Raw genomic sequence first — 24,285 nt, forward strand, 5'->3', positions numbered from 1 at the left:
ACAAAGACAGGAAAAGGGTCCAGAGCCAAAGGAATGCTTTATAATAAGCACAGGCATTTTTATGGTTGAGAAACTAAATTATAGGCTTGTTCTGACTTTTTATTCTCCTAGAACCTCACCCTTCACATTTTTGCTAGTCACTGTCACCACTGAGTGGCTTTTCCGATTCTGTTTTTGTCAATACTTCTTTTAGGGACTTATTCATTCATTATTATCTTCACTTTAAGCCATCAGAAACAGAGACGGGGTAATGCTCTGGTAAATCTCCTCTGTCTTAGATGCAATTACATATAACTTTGGAAAGTATTATGGGTAATGTACATATTTCTTTTGTGTCTAAAGTTGTTTTTAGAGTTGACTGAGCAACTCATTAGCAAAAAAAATCATTAAGCATCCAATACACATACACAGAGTATATATTTTAACTTATCATGTACTAAAAATAAAAGCTTAATTATTTTGAAAGCTTCCAAATTATTCATAAATCCATAGACACTATATAATTCTTCCCTTTAAAATGTACAATTCAGTGTTTTTTTTAGTACATTCACAAAGCCGTGCGATCATCACCACTAATTTTAAGACATTTTTATTACAACAAAGAGAAATGTCATACCAATTAGAAGTCACTCCCGATTCCACTCTATAGACCCTAGCTATGACTAATTTTCTGTCCTGACTCTACAGATTTACCTATTAAAAACATTTAATAAAAAATGGAATTATAGAATATGTGACCTTTTGTGTTTGGCTTTTTACCTACCATGACATTTGCAAAGTTCATCCATGTTGTAGCATATATCAGTACATTCCTTTTTACATATAAATAATTTTCCACGGTATAGAAATAAACACTTTGTTTCTACACTGATCAGCTAATGGATATTTAGGTTGTTTTGAGTTTTTCGCTATTATGAATAATGCTGTTATAAACATTTACTTACAAGTGTCTGTGTGGACTTGTGTTTTCATAGGACTATGTTTCTCTTCAGTATATACTATGGAGCAGAACTGCTGGGCTACATGATAACTCCATGTTTAATTTATAGGGAAATACCAATTTGCTTTCCAAAGAGCCTATATCACTTTGTAAAAGTTTTTATTGAAATTCTAGTTAATGTTCAGTGTCATACTAGTTTCAGGTATACAAATATAGTGCTTTGACACCTCCATACAACACCCTATACTTATTACAAGTGCGCTCCTTAATCCTCATCACCTACTTAACCCTCCCCTACCTACCTCCCCTCTGACAACCACCAGTTAGTTCTCTGTAGTTAAGAGTCAGCTTCTTGGTTTGACTCTTTTGCTCTCTTTTTTCCTTTTGCTCATTTGTTTTGTTTCTTAAATTCCACATGAGTGAAATCATATGGTATTTGTCTTCCTCTGAGCTATTTCATGTAGCATTATACTCTCTAGGTCCATCTATTTCATTACAAATGGCAAGATTTTATTATTTATATGGCTAAGTAATATTTCAGTGTGTGTGTGTGTGTGTGTGCGTGTACCCATTCATCAGTTGATGGACAGTTGAGCTGTTTCCATAAATTGGCTATTGTAGATAATGCTGCTATAAACATCAGGGTGCATGTATCCCTTTGAATTAGTAGTATTCTTGTATTGTTTGGGTAAATACCTAGTAGTGCAATCACTGGATCACAGGGTAGTTCTATTTTTAATTTTCTGAAGAACCGTCATACTCCTTTCTAGACTGGCTGCACCAGTTTGCATTCCCAAACTGTGCGAGGGGGCTCCCCTTTCTCCACATCTTTGCCAACATCTGTTGTTTCTCGTGTTGCTGGTTTTAGCCATTCCAACAAGTGTGACGTGATATCTCGTTGTAGTTTTGACTTGTATTTATATTATTAGAGTCAGCTTAGTAATATTGCAGTGAGCTAATCTCGGTCTATATTCACAAGAGATATTGGCCTGTAGCTTTCTTATAATGACTTTGGTTTTGACATCAAGGTAATATTAGTCTCATTGAATGGGCTAGGAGTATTCCCTTCTTCCATATTTTTTTGGCAGGGGGCGGGGCGGGAAAGGTTTGTGAAGAATTGGTGTTCTTTTGTAGATGGGAGAATTCACCAAAAAGCCATCTGAGCTTGGGCTTTTCTTAATAGGAAGTCTCTCAATTACTTAGTTTCTTTGCTTATTATAAATCTATTCAGGGCAGCCTGGGTGGCTCAGCAGTTTAGAGCCACCTTCAGCCCAGGGCGTGATCCTGGAGACCCCGGATCGAGTCCCACATCGGGCTCCCTGCATGGAGCCTACTTCTTCTCTGCCTGGCTCTGCCTCTCTCTCTGTGTCTCTCATGAATAAATAAATGAATGAATGAATGAATTAAATAAATAAATAAATCTATGCAGTTTCAATTTCTTCTTCATTCAGTTTTGGTAGTTTATGTATCTCTAGGAATTTGTCCATCTTATCTAGGTTAACTAATTTGTTGACATACAACTATTTGTAATGTTCTTTTATACTCCTTTTTTTGTAATGTGGGTTTTCTCTATTTTTGTTTTTCTTTTACTTAGATCTAGCTAAAGGTTTGTCAATTTTGTCATTCTTTCCCCAAAAAAATCCACCAACGTTTGGTTTCATAATTCTATTGTTTTTCCATTCTCTCATTTATTTCCCCTCTGATCTACATTATTTACATCGTTCTGCCATCTTTGAGTTTAATTTGTCCTTTTTCCAGTTAGGGTTTGGTTATTGATTTGATATCTTTCTTCTTTTTTAATATAGGTATGTTAAATAGCTATAAATTTCTAAGCATTGCTTTAGATGCGTCTCCCAAGTTTTGATATGTTTCCATTTACATTCATCTCAAAGTATTTTCTAATATTCCTGTTTATTGTTTGATTCTTTGGTTATTCCATCTCTTTGTGAACTTCTAAATTTTCCTTTTGTTATGAATGTATAATTTCATTCCACTGTGTCCAGAGAACACACTTTGTATGATTTCAATCCTTTTAAATCTATTGTGACTTGTTTTATGGCCTGCTATTTTGTCTATCCCGGTGAATGTTTCATGTGTACGTGAGAATGTGTACTCTGTTGTTATTAACTGGAGTCTTCTATAGATATCTGCTAGGTCTAGTTGATTTATAGTCTTAAGTCTTCGGTTTCAGTGCTCTTTGTCCAACTGTTCTATACAATATTGAACATGAGGTACTGAAGACACCAGCTATGATTTCTAAACTGTCTATTTATCACTTCAATTCTGTCAGTTTTTGCTTTATGTACTTTTGGGCTCTGTTGTTAGTTACCTACATGTTTATAATTCTGATATTTTCTTAATGGATTGACCTTTTTATGATCACATAGCATCCTCTCATAAAAGTTTTTGTCTTAAGATCAATTTCGTCTGATATTACTATAGACACTCTAGCTATTTTTTTCTTTGGTTATTGTTTGCATAGAACATATTTTACCATCCTTCTACCTCCAACCTATTTGTATCTTGATTCTAGAGTCTCTAGTAGATAGCATATAGCTGGGTCAAGAAAACATTCCCGGGGTGTCTGGGTGGCTCAGTCAGTTAAGCATCTGACTCTTGACTTCAGTTCAAGTCTTGATCTACACACCCAGTGTGGACCCTACTTAAAAAGAAACAAACAAACAAAAAATTTCATTCTGTTAATCTCTATACTTAGAGAACTTAATCCATTTTATATCTGGAAGGAGTTATTACTGCCATTTTGCTATTTGTTTTCCACATGTAGCATATCTATTTTGTTCCTCAGTTACTCCATATCTGCCATCTTTTATGGCACATAGATATTTTTTCATGTAACATTTTAATTTCTTTGTTGTTTCTTTTACTAGACTTTAAAGGAATTTCCTTAGTGGTTTTCCTGGGTATTACAATCAATCTGGTTTGGATTAATACCAATTTAATCTCAATAATATACTAAAACTTTTGTCTTACATAGCTCCATTCCCTTCCTCTTCTCTTATGCTGTTATTATCATACAAATTAAATCTTTAAAAATTATATACCCATTAGCTCAGATTTATAATTATTGCTTTTGGGCAGCTGTCTTTTACTTTTGATTAAATAAAATCTTCAAAAAAAAAAAGAAAATATCTGAAAAAGTGCCTTTGAAAATGTGAAGAACTGCAGAAGTAAAAGGTATTACTGTGGCCTTTTTTCTGATATATTTATCTCTAAGTATAATACCTTCCAAGGTTTAGTCAAAAAGAAATGAAATAAATCAATAAAATCAGTTTTCTTCCCTAAATATAAGACAGTATTGTGACAACCTTGGGACTTCTGCATACTAGAAGGCTGTATGAATACCTGTTGACCTTGAAGCATTTGTTGTGCTCTCAGCTTTAAAGCAGAAATGACACCTAAGCTGTTTACTTCCCAGAACCCTGATAAAGGACCACAGGAGAAGACACATGAAGGGTCCTTGTGAAGCTCCTTACAAATCTTACTTATTAACAAAATAATTAGTATAGATAAATAAAAATAATAAAAACTCTTATTGTTTATTACCTACACACCTGAAGTTGTACCATCTTCATTTGAACTTTGCTTGGGGAAGTACAATGAGAATAAGTAATTTATCTCAGTTAAACCTTCTGTGGGCTACCTTTTGTGAACAGAGTGTCACAATCACACTGTGAAAACATTAATGGTTACGGACATGTCACCAAAAACAACCTTGGAGGGGGAAAAAAGTTGTTACTTACGCTTGGCTTTCAACTGTCCAAGGATGGAATTTTCTCCTCTACACATGGTCCTGGACACATGTAAAGGAAAGAAATAATTATGGAGGTTTCAAAGGAACCAATCCCAACTGCAATATCTGTTAAGTATAGTCCTAACCTGATTGAAAACAGAATAAGAGCTTTTATGAGAAGATGCTACACGGACTTTGAAAAAGCTAAAAAAAAAAAAAAAAACCACCTGAATATCATTTTATAACATTACTGACGAGACAAGATAGCTGTTTTGAGGTAGGTAAATGGAAAAGTCATGAAATTGATGTTAGATTTCAGTAAGAGGTGCTATTTTAAAAGGATGGGCTATGAATGAACTTTCTCTCTTAGAAAATTTGGTGACAGCAAAGATAAATTTAGAATACCTCAATAGATGAGAACACTTACAGACTCACGCTACTTTCAGAGGTGTTGAAAAGGGCAAACACTTAGCAGAATAATTTCAGAATTAAACTATATACTGAGGCTGTCTCTGTAAAGTCGGCAAATGCCTTGAAAGTGAAAAACAGTCTCAAATAACTGACTCTGCTAATGATTTTGTTTCTCACAACTCCGATAACAGTCAATGAATTATAAAGACTGACAAAACCCAAAAAATTCTATGCTCCATCTGCTTGCTCTGTGAAAGTAATTAAAAATACAGTTACGCCTGGGAAATACTGATATTCTTAAAGATGATGCCAGCAAATAGAGATGTTTTTGCATAATAAAAGGTTAGAGTTTTAGTTGAACAAAAGCCAAGGATGTTATTTCATTCAGCTGGTTCAAACCCAAGGAAATAGTCATCGAAAATAATTACAATTGACAATATTCCAAAAATAATATTAGAATGGCAAACGAAGTGGATGAAATCCAATTAAACATTATGTCAGCGCCTTAAATACACGAAAAGCTTTGTTTGTCGTGTTATAAATCAGATAATATTAGAAATGGGCAAATCTTCAATCAAAGCATATAGACCAAAACATAAAGTTTTCTCATACTGTAACCAGGCAAAATTACCCTGAAGAAACTAAAAAAAAAAAGTCTTTACTTGAGATTTTGGCAGATGGGTATACCCCAAAAAGTCAGTAAGAAATGAGGGGATTAAAAAAAAAAGGACACCCCCACACAATGGTGCCTACAAATTGTTCCCACTAGACCCTCGCATCCTCCAAGGGGTACTCGTGGGGCGAGAGGCAGGAAGGCATCTACGCCCCTACTCACAATTTGACCAAGGGACTGAAGCCTTATCTGCTTTACACATTGGAGGTTCTGTGTAAGCTCTCACTGGTCTCCCCCCACAAAAGAGTTTGATTAGAAAGGTGGGAAGCTACAGGTGGTTCTAAAAGACTAGGGCTATTAAAAGAAAATATCAAGGTTCTAGTCTTTTCTTGGGCTTAAAACAAGTATGACCCTGAGCAGGGCTCTTTCGTATCTCAGGTCACAGATCTTGTTCTTGGGAGCTGGGGTTCCTACCCAGACCTGTCCACTTACCTCTTCACTGCCATTCTCTTTCCCAGAGAGAACGATAAGGGTACCTTTCCATCATTTTCTACGCCACCTCTCTGTCTGCTTATGAGACATACCTCCCAACCCCCTTCATAATGCCCTGCTGGCCAAGTCTGAAGCTTCATGGGTCTTTCTGAGTAAATATGGCCATTCTCCTTTTAGAATATTGAGAATAGGATTTAATACTTTCCTTAAAATTTTAGCAAAGATATGGCAGAGAAAGCAGAATTAAAATTCCAGGAGATGGGAAAGGACGTTCATACTTCATTTACTGGCAAAGGCCATCATTACCAACCTTGTTGAAAACCTTGCCACCTAAAGAATCATAACCAAACACATAGAAATCATACTACTTTAAGCATTTAAATTTTTTCTTCAAAGAATATGGAAAGCTCATAACTACATGGTAGCTTAAAGATAGTTTTTACATCAATATTACATATAAGTATACATATATACTATATATATGTATATATATTTGAATTTTATCAACTAGTAAATAGGCCAAGATTCAAAAGTAAAATAAAGTGTTCATCTGTTCAACCTTCCTGAATAGATGTGGAGAAACATTTCCATTCCTTTCACCAGCTTACGTGCGTGACTGATAAAAAGCTGAAAAGAGACAACTTTAAAACGTTGGCACCTGTAGTTGAAGTGCATTATTGCCTGCAGAGCATTTCCTCCACCGGTTGAAATGTCTCCTTCAAATCCTGGCAGCAGTGGTATCACAACATACACCCGGTATCTCTGGCCTTCCCTACAAAAGTCAGATGCAGAGCCATTCACCAAAAAATGATAGCTAAGCCGTTCACGTGGTTTTAGAGATTGAGCTAATGGCTTTCTACAATACGTCCTATCCCACTTCAGGGCTTGGAAGGTGCTGTTGGATTGGAGACCGGAAGCTGTTATCCAGGCAACAGTTCACAATAACCTAAAAAATAAGCTGAACTTGGCAGCAGAGTGGGAACTCTACTCACTATCTCTCTACAGCATGATGTTTCCTAGGACGAAATCCACGGTAAGAACCCATGCATGGATCTCAGGGAGGTGGGGGAGGGGGCTGTAACAAAATTTTGAAAAAGATGTCATCATGAGAATTTAACGAATAACAAGTTATATCCATTAGTATCTTGCTCAGAGCCCAGCAAACAGCAGGCATTCAGTTAATGATGGTTGAGGCGATGAGTCCCCACAGCCTCGATCTCAGGGGCAGAAGACACACTGGTCCCAGCATACTTTCCAATGCAGAAATGATCACTGCTTAGAAAACTGGTTCTGCTACAAAATGTTATCCTGGGCCCTTCAAGAAATTTGAGTGACACATGATTGTTTAATTCCTCTGCATATACAACTCAACCTTTCTTGGCCTACCGTTCCAACTGACTGAGGACAACCTTTGAAAGAAAAGCCTTCGAGGAGCCTTTGCTGCTCAATGATGTAACAAATGAAAGAAGGCGGTGGGGCTACTTACTTGGATCTTCATTCAGAAAGTAAAAAATTTGTGGAGAACTGTGTTCAGATAGGTGTCACTAGTTGCAGGCAAAGCTGTTAAAGTCCTTGCTTGTCTCATGTATAGGAAACACGGGAAGAAGTGAAGGCTGGAAATGCCTGTGCTACCCATGGGGTCCATGTATCTGGGAGATCCATAGTCACACAAAGATGCTGCTACTTAAACTTTTCTTAATACTTAATTTCTAAGGATCATTTTTCTTCCAAGCAACTACATTTTTCTTTCATGGGACTATTACTCCCCTCCGAGGGGTCAGATTGCACGACAACGTGTCAGGACGCCAAGGTCGTTCGTATCAGGGCAGAAGTGATGGCCAGCACGACAGAGTCTGGAGCCCGTGAGCCTAACTGCGGTGCTGAGGAACAAGGAAGGCATCGGAATTCGGTCATTGCAATGGCATGGATTAATCACTAGATGGCAAACATAGTTTGAGTTGGAAAACCGAATTTTGAAAAAATGTAAACTCTTCAAGTTCTCCGCCTGATAGGGGTAAGAGGCTCACATCCTTAAATGGTAAACAAGATAGTGGGAAAGAAGAACAGAGAGAATGGCTAAGCTCTCCCCCCATCGCCAGTATTTAAAAGTCCAAGTGTGTTAAACCAGACACTTAAAAATGGACACCACCTGGCCTCAACTACCTTTCTAGAATTGCCTTCCCATAGGATCTTCCCACACCCACAGCCCAGTGCCAGACAACTGCCCTGCTAAGGAAGGTTGGCTCATCTGCCCTCTGGGTCTGGAATACCCCTTTCTGCTCGCAGAATCCTACTTCTCCTTCCAGGGCAGCTAAGAGGCACCTGCCTTGGTCAAGCCATGCTGACTCTTCCAGTCAAAGCTGGTTTGGTCCTGCCTCTGCATGCTAGTGGCATGGGGCAGGGATGCAAAGCTGGTTTGCTCCTGCCTCTGCATGCTGGTGGCAAGAAACATTCTTTCTGCCTTACACGATAGTGACACACTGATCTGCTCCCTAGGCTACATGATAAGCTCTTTTGAAACACAGGACGTATGTCCACATATCTTTCTATTTTGGGGGCAGTGCCCAACAGAGAATCTTTGCACACAGTCTGCATGCTGTACTATCTGCTTAGGGAGAAGGGGGTCAGGTGGGAAGAATGCTTGTTTCTGAGAAGCTTCTGGTAGAGAAGAGAGTAAGCTGCAAAATGAGTTTTAGTTTAAATCACATTTTAGTTGAATTTTTATTGTGGTAAAGTATATATAACACAAAATTTGCCATTTTCACCATTTTTAAGAGTACTTGTTTGGTGGTATTAATTCACATGTTGTGAACCATCATGGTATCTAGCTCTAAAATATTTTTAGGACCCTCAACAGAAACTCTGTGATAGTTAAGCAGTAACTCCTGCATTGCCTCTCCCCTGCAACCCCTAGCAAGCTCTCATCTACTTTGTGTCTCTCTGAATTTGCCATTCTGGAAATTTCACCTAAGTGTAATCATACAGTATTTGTCCTTTCATGTATGACTTATTCCAACTAGCTCACCATCCTCAAGATTCATCCATGTATCAGAAATTCCCCCCTTCTTGTAGCTGAATAATACTGCATTGTAGGTGTAGGGCACATTTTGTTTATCCAAATCATCTGTTGATGGGCACCTGGGCTGTTTCCACCTCTTGGCAATTGTGAATCACCTTGCCGTGGATACTGTCCATAAAGAACCTCCATCCCTGTTTTCTGTTTTCCTGGGAATTGATCCAGGGATGGCACTGCTGGGTCATATATTTATTTTATATTCAGTCTTTTGAGGACTCACCAATTAACTTATATTTTCTAATGGGTAATATATTGCTCATAGGACAAAATTCAAGAGTTAGAGGATTATATGATGACAATAAAATTCTCTTTCTCTCCTTTGTCCTCAGGCACTGTTTTCCCTCCCTGAGGGCAACTCCTATGACCTTCCATGTTCTTCCAGAAATAGACTATCAATTTCTAAGCCATTTCTTCTATGCAAATGTTGGAATACTATAAACACATTTATGAATGTTATGTTTATTTATATGCCTGTACATTGTCCATTTTTTAACAAGTGGATATAGTATTCCACATACAGCCTTACCATAATATTTAAAGTGTTTCTCTATTGATGGGTGTTTAAATTGCTTCTAATTTTTTACTCTTTCAAAATACCTATTTTATTATGCATGCTGACCCACGTAAATCATTTTTTCACAATTGTGAAACATGAAGGCCACTTAGGAGTGGTACCACTCCTTAAACCTAAACATCAAGTATTTGTGATTCTGTTTGGAAAAGGTGGTTCCCTTTTATTGTTGTGTTCTAGGAGAGCAGAAATGACCTCAAAAGAGACCTCATATGTAAGATACTGGGAAATGGCCCATAAAGATCTTATGTCCACAGATAAAATATTCTTGCAAATTTACTTTGTAAGAATCAGAATGTTCAGTTTTCTTGTTCTTGGGACTCTTTGCTTCATATCAAGGTCTCTGCCTTTTTATAATGCAGCAGTTCTTGAATTTTCTGAATGAGGACATTTTTAAACTGTGTTCAGCAAGTTAGCAGAAAGGATTTAGATTTTCACTGTTGTAGAAAAGGGGGCCTTTTAATTTCAAACCATAAAATTTTGGCTGAGTTTAATCCAATGAAGAGAAAAATTCTACACAATACTTTGTCCAATCTCCCTCCTTGATCCAATCCCCAGAAGACAACAGTTCTCCGCTGCCGAGGATTCTGAAACACTGCATCCTCATAAAATTGGGGTGGTGCAAATGATAGCTATTAGCTTAGGGCAAGAACCTGAGCCCCTAATGGGCAGAATTATTTATCATCTTAAAAACAAGATAAGAGCTAGTGGGTTCAAAGCCATCATGCAAGCAATTGTTTCATCCACTGCACTTCAGAACAATTTTATAAAATTGCATTCTCAGCCTCTTTGTTAAAATAAGTTTTCTTTCAAAAGTCACAAACTTATGGCAGTGCTGTGTATCATATCTAAAAATTGGAAATCCATGTTCAGTAATAGGGGATGGCTAGCTAAATAATGTTACAGCCGCTCAAAGAGTGAACATTTTGCAGCCACGATAAATGACCGCTGTGATGACTTACCAGCAACAATACTTCTGGTCCTGTGTTAAAATGGCCCTAATCCAAAGTTACAATTACAAGACAATTACAGATGTAACAGGCTGATGCAGTAACTTTTCCCCTTAAATGCTTTCTCTTCCCCCACCCTGTGACTACAGAGAAGGAGGCAGGTGCTGCTCCTAGGTGGCACCCTCGCAAAGGAACCATGACACACGATATCAACGTCTTAGATCTGAGGAACTAGATAGAGATCCTCTGGCTGAGCTGAGAGTATAAAGAAATAAGAGTGAGACTCGCCCTCCTCCCCTCTTAAGCAGAATTCCAGGGAGGACAGGACACCACCTCACCTTTCAAAAGGACAGGGGAGCCACGAGGATCTGAGTGTGAGACATAATCTCACTTTCCAGGGAACCCCAGAGAAGGTACCCTGGCCTTCATGATGCAGCAGCAACAGAGGAGAGGCAGGTCTGAAAGGAGAAGGCGGAGGCCCCCACATCACACTAAGCAGATACCAGCATAGGCCCAAGAGGGACCAACACTGAGGGCCAGAGGCTCTTCACAAAGGTCCAGGGCCCTTGACCATCCTTACCGGGTATGGGGTGTATTGGGGAGAGGAAGGGAGGAGAGGCTGGGTTGTGCCTGAGTGAGAGCATACAGAGCAGAAATAGCCAATAGCAAGAAATTGCTGAATTTGGCCACATTTATCAGGAAGTGAGTAAATTAAATTTCCTTCTATTGTGTGGAAATGGGATTTGAAATCAGAATTCAGATGAGCTATAGAAAAAGGAAATAAATCATAACTCAATGAAAATATATGTGTATTAATATGGACCAAAAAGAAATAAGGAAGTAAAAAGTGAGTTTTCAGGATGGTGAGAGTGTGAGACTTTTCATACTTTCCATTTTTGTGATCGCTGGAATGTTGCCTGTAGCTTTAAAAACCGAGCACTAACTCACCACCTAAATGGTCATGGCTTTCCTCTCCATCATCCTCCTTGCTCTTCCCTCAGGAAAACCCCTCTGCTCCTCCCCTCCACTCCCCCCTTGATCATGAAGTGCTGTCAAGAGAAGTGGGGCCGCCGAGAGTGGGGTCTCAGGATCTGTAGAAGGCCCCTGAGGAGCTCGGCATGCTTCTCCAGTGATGAGATGCTTTGTTGTTTGAGACTTGGGGATTTATAGATCATATTTCATTGCTATAAACTTCCAGAGCTGATATAAATCCTATCATTGTGGATTTTGCAGCAGCGAACGCTGCCAGAACTAAGATCTGTGGTTGGGGCAGAGTGGTTTTGTGGAGAGAACTTTATACCGCAGGGGTATGGGCTATGCGAGAATTGGATCTGCAGCTTCTCGGTGGCTTGGGACAAAACCCCTTCTATTTTATGTTTGGCAAATCTTTTCAAGTGCAGTAGCCTTTTCCAGCCTTCAGCTTTCCCATCTGCACAGGAGGGAGTTGGCTAAAATCATTGCTAGTCCACTGGAAATGCTGGCCCTATTCAGCAGTGAATTTGCATAGGATACACATGACTTTATAGATTATAGGATAATACACATTGTGCATGCCCACACATGTCATTTTTTCCCCATTGGTTATGTTTTGGAAACACAAGCTTTTACATGTAAGAGTGTTGAAGGTAGTCCAGCACATGTGACTAAGACTTCACTCTTGACTTGATAAACTTTGCCAGGCAGGTCCCTTAGTCACCCTAAAATAAGATCCTACAAAATGATTGCCGTCCTCCACCCTGTGCTAATCTTCAGGTCTCTCCTGAGAATCCCATTTATATAATTTTTGGAGTCAAACAAAAAGCAATTAAATGATCTAAATCAAAGGTTCTGCTGCCATGATCTCTTGTCATCTCTGACCCGGTATAACCTCGTCTCCAGGTATCTTACAGAGCTTGGAGGTTAGCCCACGAGAAAAAGAATACAAATCCAGCCATTGTCCTACTTACTCTGCACACTTTTTGTTCTTTCTATTACAACTGCAGTTTAAATTTCTTTAAGGGGGTGCTTCTGAAACACACCCAGCATGTCCTTTCAGCGTGGTACACAAATTATAGGATATGGTAATTACAGGAGGCAGACTTTTCTGTAAGCCAGAGAATGTCTCACTTACCAAGCAATTACTTTAAAACACGGAATGTTCATCTGATTTATTTTAAAATCAAGTATCTCTCATAGATTTCTGGGAGGCTTAATATGGGAACATTTCAACTTCCCTGCAAATGAGGGGGAGCTTGAGGCTGAGTGGGTACAGGGCACAAGGTGAAGTTTCTGAAGACATGGTTTCAGTCTCAGTTCTACTCATCGAGAGCTGTGTGACTCACATAGGTCGCCTAACCTCCCGGGGCTTCTCTGCCTCATCTGTAGAATGGGAGAAATTATGCACCCACTTCATAAGGTAGGTGTGTGAAGTAAATAAGCTATTGCATGTAAAGCACCTCAGATGTGGAAAGGCTCAGAAACTACTTGGTAACATGATTATGCGGTTTACAACCACTGATTTCAATGAGAAAGCCTGTACACCTTCAACGAATTAAAAAGGAAATAGTACCTAAAATTAAAACAAAATAAAGCAAAACTGAATTTGTTTTATGCTAGAGAATACCTTCTATTTTATTTGACATTTGGCAGAGGAGAGGCTTATCAAATCAATAATAAGGAATCCAAAAACTTATTCCCAGGAGGAGTGGGCAGCTATGGATTTCTGGCAGGACACCTCTGGACAATGTTTTAATAACGTGTTTCTATTTGTCACAGGATGAACAAGCACCTGTGCTGGAAACCAAAGGAAGCTTCATGGATACTGCAGTAGCCATCTAATAATTTAAAATAAGGCAGCTGAAAAAAAATAAAATAAGGCAGCTAAACATCTCTTTATTTAAAACATTTGTTTCTATCATAAATGTTAATTCTGAAATAGCTGATCTGAGTATGGCGCTTCTTTACCCTTGCTCAAATTTACAGTCAGCTCTTTATTTCCAGAAGATGAATTTCCTGAAAATAACATTATAATTTCTTACGTAAACTGACCTGTAATGGTTTTTAAATTGCCTTCACATTCATTCATATGAGCTAGATACAATAGGTATTATTTTCTTTGTTAGCGAAAACAGAGTGAAAGGGGAACTGATAGGCTGGAAAGGTCACATACCTATAAAATCTTTTTTCTTTTTTAAGATTTATTTATTTATTCATGAAAGGCAGAGACACAGGCAGAGGGAGAAGCAGGCTCCCTGTGGGGAGCCCAATGTGGAACTCGATCTCAGGACCCCGGGGTCACACCTTGAGCCAAAGGCAGTCGCTCAACTGCTGAGCCCCCCCAGGTGTCCCCACATACCCATAGATAACTGAGCTGGAAAGAACCCAAGTCTCCAGACACCTGCTCCCCAAATTATTCTAGATTCCCCAGAGGAGTGCTCCCCACGCCATGCACCCCTGGGCGAACTGCAAGCACTGTCTGGCATGGTTCTACAGTTACAGAAAGCAGGAAGAATTTGAGCCATTTTCAAAATTGTGTATTTTTCAATGAAATTTAATATTAAAATACAGAGGCATTAAATCAACTGCCTATTTTCACCGCATGTGTCAACTCTGTGTTGATAATCGTGCAAAATGCACTCTCTCACTTCCTGTTTACCAAGGCAGCAGCTTTATGCACGTCAAATTTCCAGGAGCAAACCTGTTTCATCCTCAGAGACCATTTATTCATGGCACGCTCTGTTTCAAAATTTCTACCTGGATCAGTCAGTTTGAACTCTTTCTCTTGGCTTATTCAAACATGGTATAAACCAGTTGATTTCTTCCCACTGATCTGTCAGATTTGATTTGCCAAAGACGGACTTCCAGCGGGTTGGGAGCTGGTCTCAACTCCAGGAGAGTTGTACTTAGTAGAGGAGACCTTTTGTTTTCTGCAGAGATTCCCACAGCCACTCTCGGTTTGTCATGGGATGAACAATGTTCTGAGGCCCTAGGTCATGGATCAGAGCATGAAGTCTTTCTGTTTCTGCAAAGAATGATGGCTGCGGAGAAGGAACCAGGAGGAAGTGAGGAAAGCAGAGAACTCACTTCAGAGGATTGGTGTCCCCTGGATTCCAGCACTGGCGAGAAAAACAAAGTCTCAGCCCAGTAGAGGGAGTTGGCAATCAAGAGACTCGGATCTTTCCAAGGTGGGAGGGATCTGGAAGAGAGCCTGTGTTCCTTGGTCAGGCCTGGCTGAATGCTGACTGTCATTTCCCTCCATCTGCTTTGTGCTATATTCTATTCTTTTTCCAACAGCCAGAATTATATTTGTTGCCAGGCACGTGACATTGGCAGGGAAGTTCTGAGTCTCAGAGAGCAAAGCACAGAGAAGTCAATGAAGGAAGAGGGGGGTGAACTTGGGCATGGCACGCCATGGCCCTCGGTGAAAGGGCGAGGGGAGCACTGCAGACAGGCTCGAAGTTCCACCTCTCCCTTTCCTAAGAATATGAACCCACAGGCTTGAAACTGGTAAATGAAAATCTATTTTACAATTCCAATTAACCCAGGAGATGAACAATTATAATGTGAAGGTTCAGAGAAGGGGGAACATGTGAAATATATTTCCAGGGTACATGTGTGTATCCATGAAAAGTTTTATGTATAATACACACGCCCTTTGAAATGTGACTATCAAAGAAAGGGAGACGATTGAGAGATCAGAGCTAAATAACACAGTTAATTTGAAATTCAATGGGCTCATTTCCCATTTTCTACAAAGTAGGCTTCAAATTGCATCTTTAATGGGCTCTGTGAACTTCCAAGTGTGAGACACAGTCTGCAGCAGATGCTACCCTACGGTGCTCTCTCATCACTGATCCCTTTTCCTTTCAGGAGCAGCTCATAGGATTGCTGGGAAATGTTCAATCAGAAAATATCTTAAAGTTCCTTCAGCCCTGAAATACTATGACCTCAGAAGAAGTCCAGATTTTTTTTAAGATTTATTTACTCATGAGAGACAGAGAGAGAGAGAGAGAGAGAGAGAGGCAGAGACCCAGGCAGAGGGAGAAGCAGGCTCCATGCAGGGAGCCTGACGTGAGACTCGATCCCGGGTCTCCAGGATCACGCCCTGGGCTGAAGGCAGTGCTAAACCACTGAGCCACTTGGGCTGCCCAGAAGTCCAGATTTTTAAAGACAAATGAATATGCTGAAGAAAAGTGTTCTTTCAGGCTCCCAAACCCTTTAAAAACAAATCTTACGGGTACTTACTAATATATGTATACAGGGGACTAATAACTCGGATGAGGGAAGCTAAGACTCCTCCTACTCTCATTAGCTGATCACGGTTACAATATTCACCATTCACCACTCCAACCAGTGAGTTCATTTGTCAGCCTAATGGATTTCTGCAACTTATTTCAGTTTCATGAAAAAATATCTTTCTCTTTTGTCAAATGTGCTTTATAGATAAAGTGGAAACTCCTGCATCAATGAAATGCAAGAGTTGGCAGAAAGACACTTTAATTTTGTAAATTAGACACAAATTGACCCACAGAATTGAGAGACTGACATAACACAAGAAATCGTTGTGGGTAGGTGTATATTTAACTGTACCCAAGACTGTTTTTAAGTCATCTCAGAAACAGATCGTGTGGTAACTTTCTTGAAAAAAAGATTGTGAGAAGACCAAAGATAGAGGTCACCTGTAAAAGCACAGATCACCATTAGTGCCTATGGCCACACCTGCTCTTCTAGGTGAGTCCTAAGTAGTCCTGACTGTGCCCTGGAGTTACCTGTGGACCATTATGAAACATAAGTGCCTGGGCCCCACTCCAGGAAATTCTGACTCAGCAAGTCTGGATTGAGTCCAGCTCTCTGGATTTTTATAAAAGTCCAATGGTGAGAGGTGCCTGGATGGCTCAGTTGGTTAAGTGTATGAATCTTGATTTTGGCTCAACTCATGATCTCAGGGTCATGGGATCGAGTCCTGTGTCGGGCTCCACACTGGGCATGGAGACTGCTTAAGACTCTCTCTCTCCCTCTATCCTGGCCCCTCCTCTACTTTGTACTCTCTCTAAAATAATAAATAAGTAAATTAGAAAAAAAAAAGTCCAGTGGTGATTTTGATGTGTAGTAAAGGGTGAGATCCACTGTACACCTTGCAGGATATGGTGGGCACTGCGGTGTGCTGCCTAAATGCCCTCCCCGTGGGCTTAAGACAGCCATTACCTTCCCACTGAGAGTATTGGCTGCCGACTACTCACAGTGAAGATCTCCAGGATTTACCCTCCTTGGTCAAAGGGACCTGCCTCACCCAAGGTCATGCTCAATTCCTCAAGTCAGCCTATACCTGATGACTGGTTAATGGGAGGAGAAGACAACAAAGGCCCAACCTCCTTGTCTCAATTTGTGCTAATGCTGAAGGACTCTTCAATCTTGAAGTTATGGGGCCTGGGGAGAGGCATTGGGTTGGAAGTCTCAAAGCTATTTTTGCCTATTGCTGTTAGGGACTTAGTCAAGTCACATTACCTCTTGAATCTTAGTTTTTAACTCTACAAATGGAGACAGCAATGACAATAATAACAGTAACAACCACAAGGACTGAATGGTCTACTTTCAAGAGTAGTTGTGAAGATTCAGTAAGAGTCTATAAACTATAAATCATATAAAATACTGGTGATTACTATTGTAAAATGCTCTTAGGTCTAAAAATCCCTATATATTATGTGGGAAAAAAAGATGTTAAAGTTCCATGTGACACTGGAAGTAAAATGATGTTTTAATCTCCAAAATGTGCATATATTTAACACTCTCCATTGCATGTGTTCAATGAATTGAAGGAATAAAATGTAATGGTGTTGTTTATTTGTTTTGTTGCTTTTATACAGAGCTAAAATCAGCCATAAAAAGAAGTAGTCTGGCAAACCATGAGAGACTCCTAACTCTGGGAAACAAAGGGTTGCAGAAGGGGAGGTAGGTGGGAGTATGAGATGACTGGGTGACAGGCACTGAGGAGGGCACTTGATGGGATGAGCACTGGGTGTGATACTATATGTTAGCAAGTTGAATTTAAATTTAAAAGGGGGGGCAAGGAAAAAAAGGAAAAGATTAGTAGGAATAATATGCAAAATTGGGGATCCCTGAGTGGCTCAGCAGTTTAGTGCCTGCCTTCAGCCCAGGGCATGATCCTAGAGTCCTGGGATCGAATCCCACATCAGGCTCCCTGCATGGAGCCTGCTTCTCTCTCTCTCTCATGAATAAATACACAAAATCTTAAAAAAAAAAAAAAAGAAAGAAAAAAGAAGTAGTCTGGGTACCAGGACAACTCAGTGGGGAGAGAACTGTCTTTTCAACAAATGGTGCTGGAACAACTATATATCCCCATGTAGAAGAATGAAGTGGGATTGCTATCTTGCACCATGTCTGATAAATAACTTAAAATGAATCAAAGACCTAAGTGTAAGGACTAAAACCATAAAATTCTTACAGGAAAAGAGGTGTACATCTTCACCATCTTGGATTAGGCAGTGATTTTGTAGCTACAGAACCAGAGCAGATGCGATAAAAGAAAAAAATAAACTGGACTTTATCAAAATTAAAAATCTTTGTCTTTCAAAAGAGATTATCAAGAAAGTATAAAACACCCTGAATAGGAGAAAATATTTGCAAATCTTAAATCTGATATGATCCTTGTATCTAGAATATATAAAGAACTCTTACAATTCAACGAAAAGACAACCTAATTAAAATATGGACAAGAATATATATTTCTCCAGAGATAATACATGAAATGGCCAATAAACAACAACAACAAAAATACTCAACATCATTAGTCATTAGGGAAACTGAAATCCGAACCACAGTGAGATATCATTTCACATCTATTAGGATGGCAATAATCAAAAAGAGAGATAATTATAAGTATTGGCAATGATGACAGAGAATAGACCATGGGAATGTAAAATACTGTAGCTGTTTTTGAAAGCATTCTGGCAGCTTCTCAAAACGTTAAACATAGAATTACCATATAACGCTGCAATTCTACTTCTAGACTAATAAAAATATGTCTGCACAAAAACTAATACAGAATATTTATAGCAGCATTAATCATAATAGCCGAAGAGTGGAAAAATCCCCAATATCTACCAACTGATGCATGGATAAACAGAATATAGCATGTCCAGAAAATGGAATATTACCTGGCAATAAATATAAATGAAATACTGATAATATCCTATAACACAGATGAGTCTTGGAAACTCATCTGTGTTAAATGAAAGAAGTCAGTCACCAAAGACCACCTACTGTACGATCCCATTTATATGAAATGCCCAGACGAGGCAAATCTACAGGGAAAGAAAGTAGGTTAGTGGTTGCAAGAGGATTAAAGCAAGGGGAAGTGGGTAGGGACACAGGGTTTCTTTCTGGGATGATGAAAATGTTCTAAAACTGATGAGGTACAGTCGCACAACTCTGAGAATATACTAAAAAGCACTTAATTATACACTTTAAAAGTGGGTGGATTGCATGGTATGTGAATTACATTTTAACAACATTTTTATTGGAATAAATAATCCCAGGAGCTGAAGAAAGAAGATGGAGGGTAACAAGAGTTTAAATATAACTCACGGAAAAATATGATGACTATTTTGCTTTGATTTTTAAGTGAACACAGCTCACTGTCTGCCACTAAATAAATCAAACCATGATCTAACGGCATGGGAAAGAGACCGGCCAGGAAAAAATGACTGTGCCCTGAAAGAATTCAGATTGCTTCAAAAATGGGACTCAAAATTCTCAGGAACCGAAATCAGACTTAAGGAACCAATAACCTACTGCTAGCTGAACCCGATTTATGCCTGCTAGGAAAAGACAGTATTTTAAAATGGGCTTTCAAAAGTCATTTCAGCAGGAAATACGAGAACAGCTGCAGTAACCACCCCTACCAGCACGCCAAAGCCTTACCTGTGAGCTTTCAGTATCCTCTGAGCAATGGCATCACCTATCTTGTTGAATACAACTTTGTCATCAGCACAACTTATGAAAAACTGGTTCTGTAAGAAATAGATCATGTAAGTCTTTCTTATCTTGGCAGTGTGTGTATACATGGAGAGTGTGCTCTATAACAAACACTACACTGATATTTTAAAGAAAAATGTGTCACGTAGCAGACATGTTCTTAGTCCTAAAAGCATTTAGGAAAGTAAATGACACAGACTCTGGGTCTCGTGTATTTCTGGGTAAGATCACATATAATATCTTAGTCCAGGGGGAGGCTACACTATTATTTCATCATGTGAATTCTTTGTAGCTTGCACGTTAGAAAGGTGGGAACATTCCAAATTTAATCAATAGGGACACTAGGTTTACAGATCCGTGACTTGTGTACATGCTCATGATTTAAAATCCTATGTTGGTAAACTTTCTGTCTCATGCTAAGTTGACCTTTCTAACCAGGTAGACAGTAGAATCCTGGTTGAATTTTTTCCACCCATTCTCTATTGTTTCCTAGTCTCTGCTTTTGCCTTGCCTCATCTGTTTGGGTCACTTATTTTCAAATTCCTATTTTAAGTAGCTTCAAATCCCTTTCACAAGTATGTTTCCTACATATAAATACATCAATAAACCAGAAGAAGAATTTTTTTCATTTTTTTTCTCTAAGTAACCTTACTATTCATTTACCTGTAAAACAGTCTTTAAAATTCTTACCAAAAAACCCGGTAAACATTATTATCCTAATGCTATGAAAGATTTAATGACTAACATAAAGAAATGTTAGTCATTAGGTACAAATATGATCGCTACTACATACTTATATACGTAGTTATAATACACCTGTAATTTATAAGTATAATCATCATAAGCAATCTTTGCTAATCATCCTTAAGAGACATATAAGCAATGCCTCAAACTAGAATTATCATCCCTTTGTGACATCATAATTTTTACTAGTTTACATGTTTTTATACTTCGATGTATAAATCTTTAAACTGCCTCCTTAAGACAAACTTATCAGAAGACATTGTGTGGGAACTCATCTGAGAATGTTCTTCTTTAAGGCATTGAACAATAAAAATTTCAGCGGCAACCAAAACATGTTTGTTTTTCTGAATTCGTATTACAGAGCAGCTTAGCATTCCTCAGCAGCTGTAAACACTCGCTGGCCACATGTCAGGGCCTGTTCTCCCTTTTGGGGGCGAGTGGGGTACATGCCAACCACTTACCTTGGCTAGAGGTGTAACAACCAGGTTTGTGTCCACAGCCATGTGTATCCACATGGCATCATGGACCTCATCTAGGACTGTGGTAACACTAATTTAAAAAAAACAAAAAAACACCTGACTTAATGCTACTAAAAAGAGATAAAGCAAAAGGTTTCTGGGTAATGCATGAAGCAGCCATTAACATCTTATATAGTGATGGTATAATTGACGAAATTATCAATACTAATTGTATTAGTACTACAAAGCTCCAGACTTTGATCCTCAAAGTCCTTTTTCTGTGGCATCGTCCCATCCAGGATACTGTGTTGCACCTAGCCTGCTAACTTTAAAACTCAGCTTCTCTTTCTCTAGGTCTGTGAAATACATAAAGCTCTAATTCCTTCCTACCTGCCCTCTGTGAATAGTCACTGCCTGGAAGTGGAGAGGGCCAGATTCAAGGGGAAGGAATACAGGGCTAGGATGGTTTTCTCCAGGAAACCCATCTCCCTCCACACATTAAAAAAAATTTGATGGGAAAGACAGGATGAAAATAAAGAAGTCATTACATGACTTTTAATTTTTTTTTTCTGAATTTTCCATATGCCCTGAGCTAGCTTTATATCTACTTTAAAGTACAATTCAGGTTCCCAAACTAAACACAGTGTCCCTAGGTTTTCTCCTATTCTCTGAACACAAACTCTGGGATCTGACAAAGCTTTAAAATGAACAATGGTTCATACAGGATTGATGTTCTCACATCTTCCCTTTCTATATGTTGCTTATTCCAATATTGCCAAACCAAAGGCATCCAGTGGCCCTATATTAGCCACTTACCTTGGTGTGTGCTCTCCTGAAGCAGCATATGCCTCACGTTTAAACCGTCTCACTCAAGACACATAAAAACTCACCCGTGCTATAGTATTTTTGACTAATAATATTATAGTGAGTTGACACACTTTAATAACAAGAACTTGAGGGACTCCTACTGGAATCCCGAGTTAATGAAAATTCACAGTGAATGTCAGGTATGCTGGAGAGGTAAAAGTTCAGATGACTTGAATTCATGGCTCCACATATGCTGATTAATGCAGCAGACCCTGGTTTGGGGGGCCCTGTGGTCTCTGTAAGCTATCTATGGGAAGGCAGGGTGTCACAGTAATTTACACAAACAGGACTTACTTCTATATAGATATAGTGTTTGCTGTTCTCTATCACGTTGATGTAAGCAGTGTGGATGGACTCTTCATGGTACTTTATACCAGCCGACCAATCAGCAGCGGAACGGAGCAACTGCAAGGCAGCAATCAGAAATGAGCAAACAATCAAAGACGACACCAGATGTATCAATGAAATCAATCCTTTTTCTTCTACACGACTGAATGGTTACACTGACTTGGGTGTCATGCATGGGCCAAGGGAGAGTAGGCGGGTGGGAAACTGGTCCTTGGAAAGAATCCACAAGGAAGGAGCCTGAGAAGTATATATCAGAACCTGAATATATCCTCCCCCTCCCAGGATTATCTTCATTCAAAACTGGAAACTAGGATGTGCAGTGTCTACCAAGAGTATGGCAAAAGTACCTCTTTTGGTGGCTGGGAGTAGAGTGACCATTGGTATTCTTTTTCCATTATGGTTCCATAGTTATACCAGAATGCATGTTATTCTGGTGTGTTTATTAATAGCACCATTTTTACTCTCCAAAATGTCCTGTTTTGAACCATAAGATATGGTCACCCTAGCTCTGACTTGATAATGTGTTGATTCCTTTTCCCCCAGATAGATAGTGTTCAGATTAATACATTTTAAAACACAAATAGGTTCATTTAGATAAATAATCCTGACTTTGTCTTTAATTAGCTGATTCTTGATGTGTTTCCTCATTGCTCGTCTTTCTCATTCATACTGCCTCCCCCTATTCAGACACTCACCTGCTAACCCCCTGGATTACATTAAAGCTTCCAGCTCAGATACCTGAGTATATGTTAAGTACATTGATACCTAGTGGGACTGCCTAGGTCAAAGCTTAGCTCCAGCACTCAGTAGCTTTGATCTGGGTCAAGTTTCTCAAATTCCTTGTGCTTCAGATTTCTGTGCTATTAAATTATCTATTTTATAGGGTTCTGGAGAGGATTAAATGAACTACTACTGTGAAGTGTGCAGGAGTAAGTGTATACCTAGTACACCCAAGTATATGCAGTAAGTGGTATATAAGTGCTTGCCATCATTTTTTTAAAAGATTTTATTTATTTATTCATGAGAGACACAAAGAGAGGCAGAGACACATGCAGAGGGAGAAGCAGGCTCCATGCAGGGAGCCCAATGCGGGACTCGATCCCAGGATCCCGGGATCATGACCTGAGCTGAAGGCAGATGTTCAAACACTGAGCCCCCCAGGTGCCTCAGTGCTGCCATTATTAATGAGAATATTAGAGGATGCACTTGAGCTTTGGCAGATCATGTCAGAGACCTACAGAGGCTGGCTGTACATGGGAGGGTGGACTAGAAGACACCCAAGCCTTTATAACTAAGGACCGCTGTTTCACTTTTTCTTGTATTGTAACTGACTGTTGTGCAAAGTCGGGCATACAGTAGGTGCTCAATAAATATTAATTGGTTTTCCTTAAGTAATAGCATGACATTGCAGAAGAATCACAATAGAGATAGATTTGCTATTCCTGATTTGAAATGAATATTGAAACTGTCTCTCATGAGGCCAACTGAAATTGAAAACAAAAGACTGGCTCCACATTATTAGGAATACATAAAGTGATCCACGGTGTAATTGGTTTTATGTCTGCTATATATAAAAGATCTTGTAAAATTCTTGATCTAATGAATAACTTTAAAAGCTGCAACTATAACACTAGTGAAACTCAGACCTAGTCCTTACTAACATCATTGATTCTATCCTCAGAATATTCTTTACTATGAGGCATTTATTACAAAATAGCTTCCCTCAAAAGACGTACTTAATTGCATCAGATGACTATGTGCCACTGGAACATTTAATTGTGAGTGGCGATAGTAAAATACCTCCAAAGAAAACTCATAAGGAAAATTTAAATAAGTTTGATCTGCACTGGGAAATTTATCTTGATTTCACCTCATCTCTAGGGAACCGGATTATTGTCCATCGGTAGAAATGACAATGTTTTGAAGAAATAGAAGTTTTCCAGTTGCTAGTCCACTCAGATTTATGTTAAATTTTGTTGCTGAGGGGCACAGCCCTGAAAATGGAGGCGACCTTGAGAAGGTTCTCCACTACACATACTGATCCAATTCTACACAACTTTGGGAACAATATATACAATTGCAGAGTACATT

At 39.1% G+C, this 24,285-nt stretch overlaps 1 protein-coding gene across 10 annotated transcripts in view; it reads right to left on the reverse strand.

The window, feature by feature from the left end:
* The window catches only part of PLD1 (phospholipase D1), a 204,993-nt gene that overhangs the window by 29,403 nt on the left and 151,305 nt on the right, over window positions 1–24,285 (reverse strand). For all 10 annotated transcript variants that reach the window (XM_025425594.3, XM_049105845.1, XM_049105846.1 and 7 more), the window contains 4 exons: window positions 22,141–22,251; window positions 19,724–19,812; window positions 6,866–6,979; window positions 4,702–4,751 (listed from right to left, as the gene is read on the reverse strand). In XM_025425594.3, the coding sequence (XP_025281379.1) occupies window positions 4,702–4,751; window positions 6,866–6,979; window positions 19,724–19,812; window positions 22,141–22,251 (364 nt within the window). The remainder of the gene's footprint in view (window positions 1–4,701; window positions 4,752–6,865; window positions 6,980–19,723; window positions 19,813–22,140; window positions 22,252–24,285) is intronic.

This window comes from Canis lupus, chromosome 34 (assembly GCF_003254725.2).
Source record: "Canis lupus dingo isolate Sandy chromosome 34, ASM325472v2, whole genome shotgun sequence".
Taxonomy (NCBI): Eukaryota; Metazoa; Chordata; class Mammalia; order Carnivora; family Canidae; genus Canis; species Canis lupus.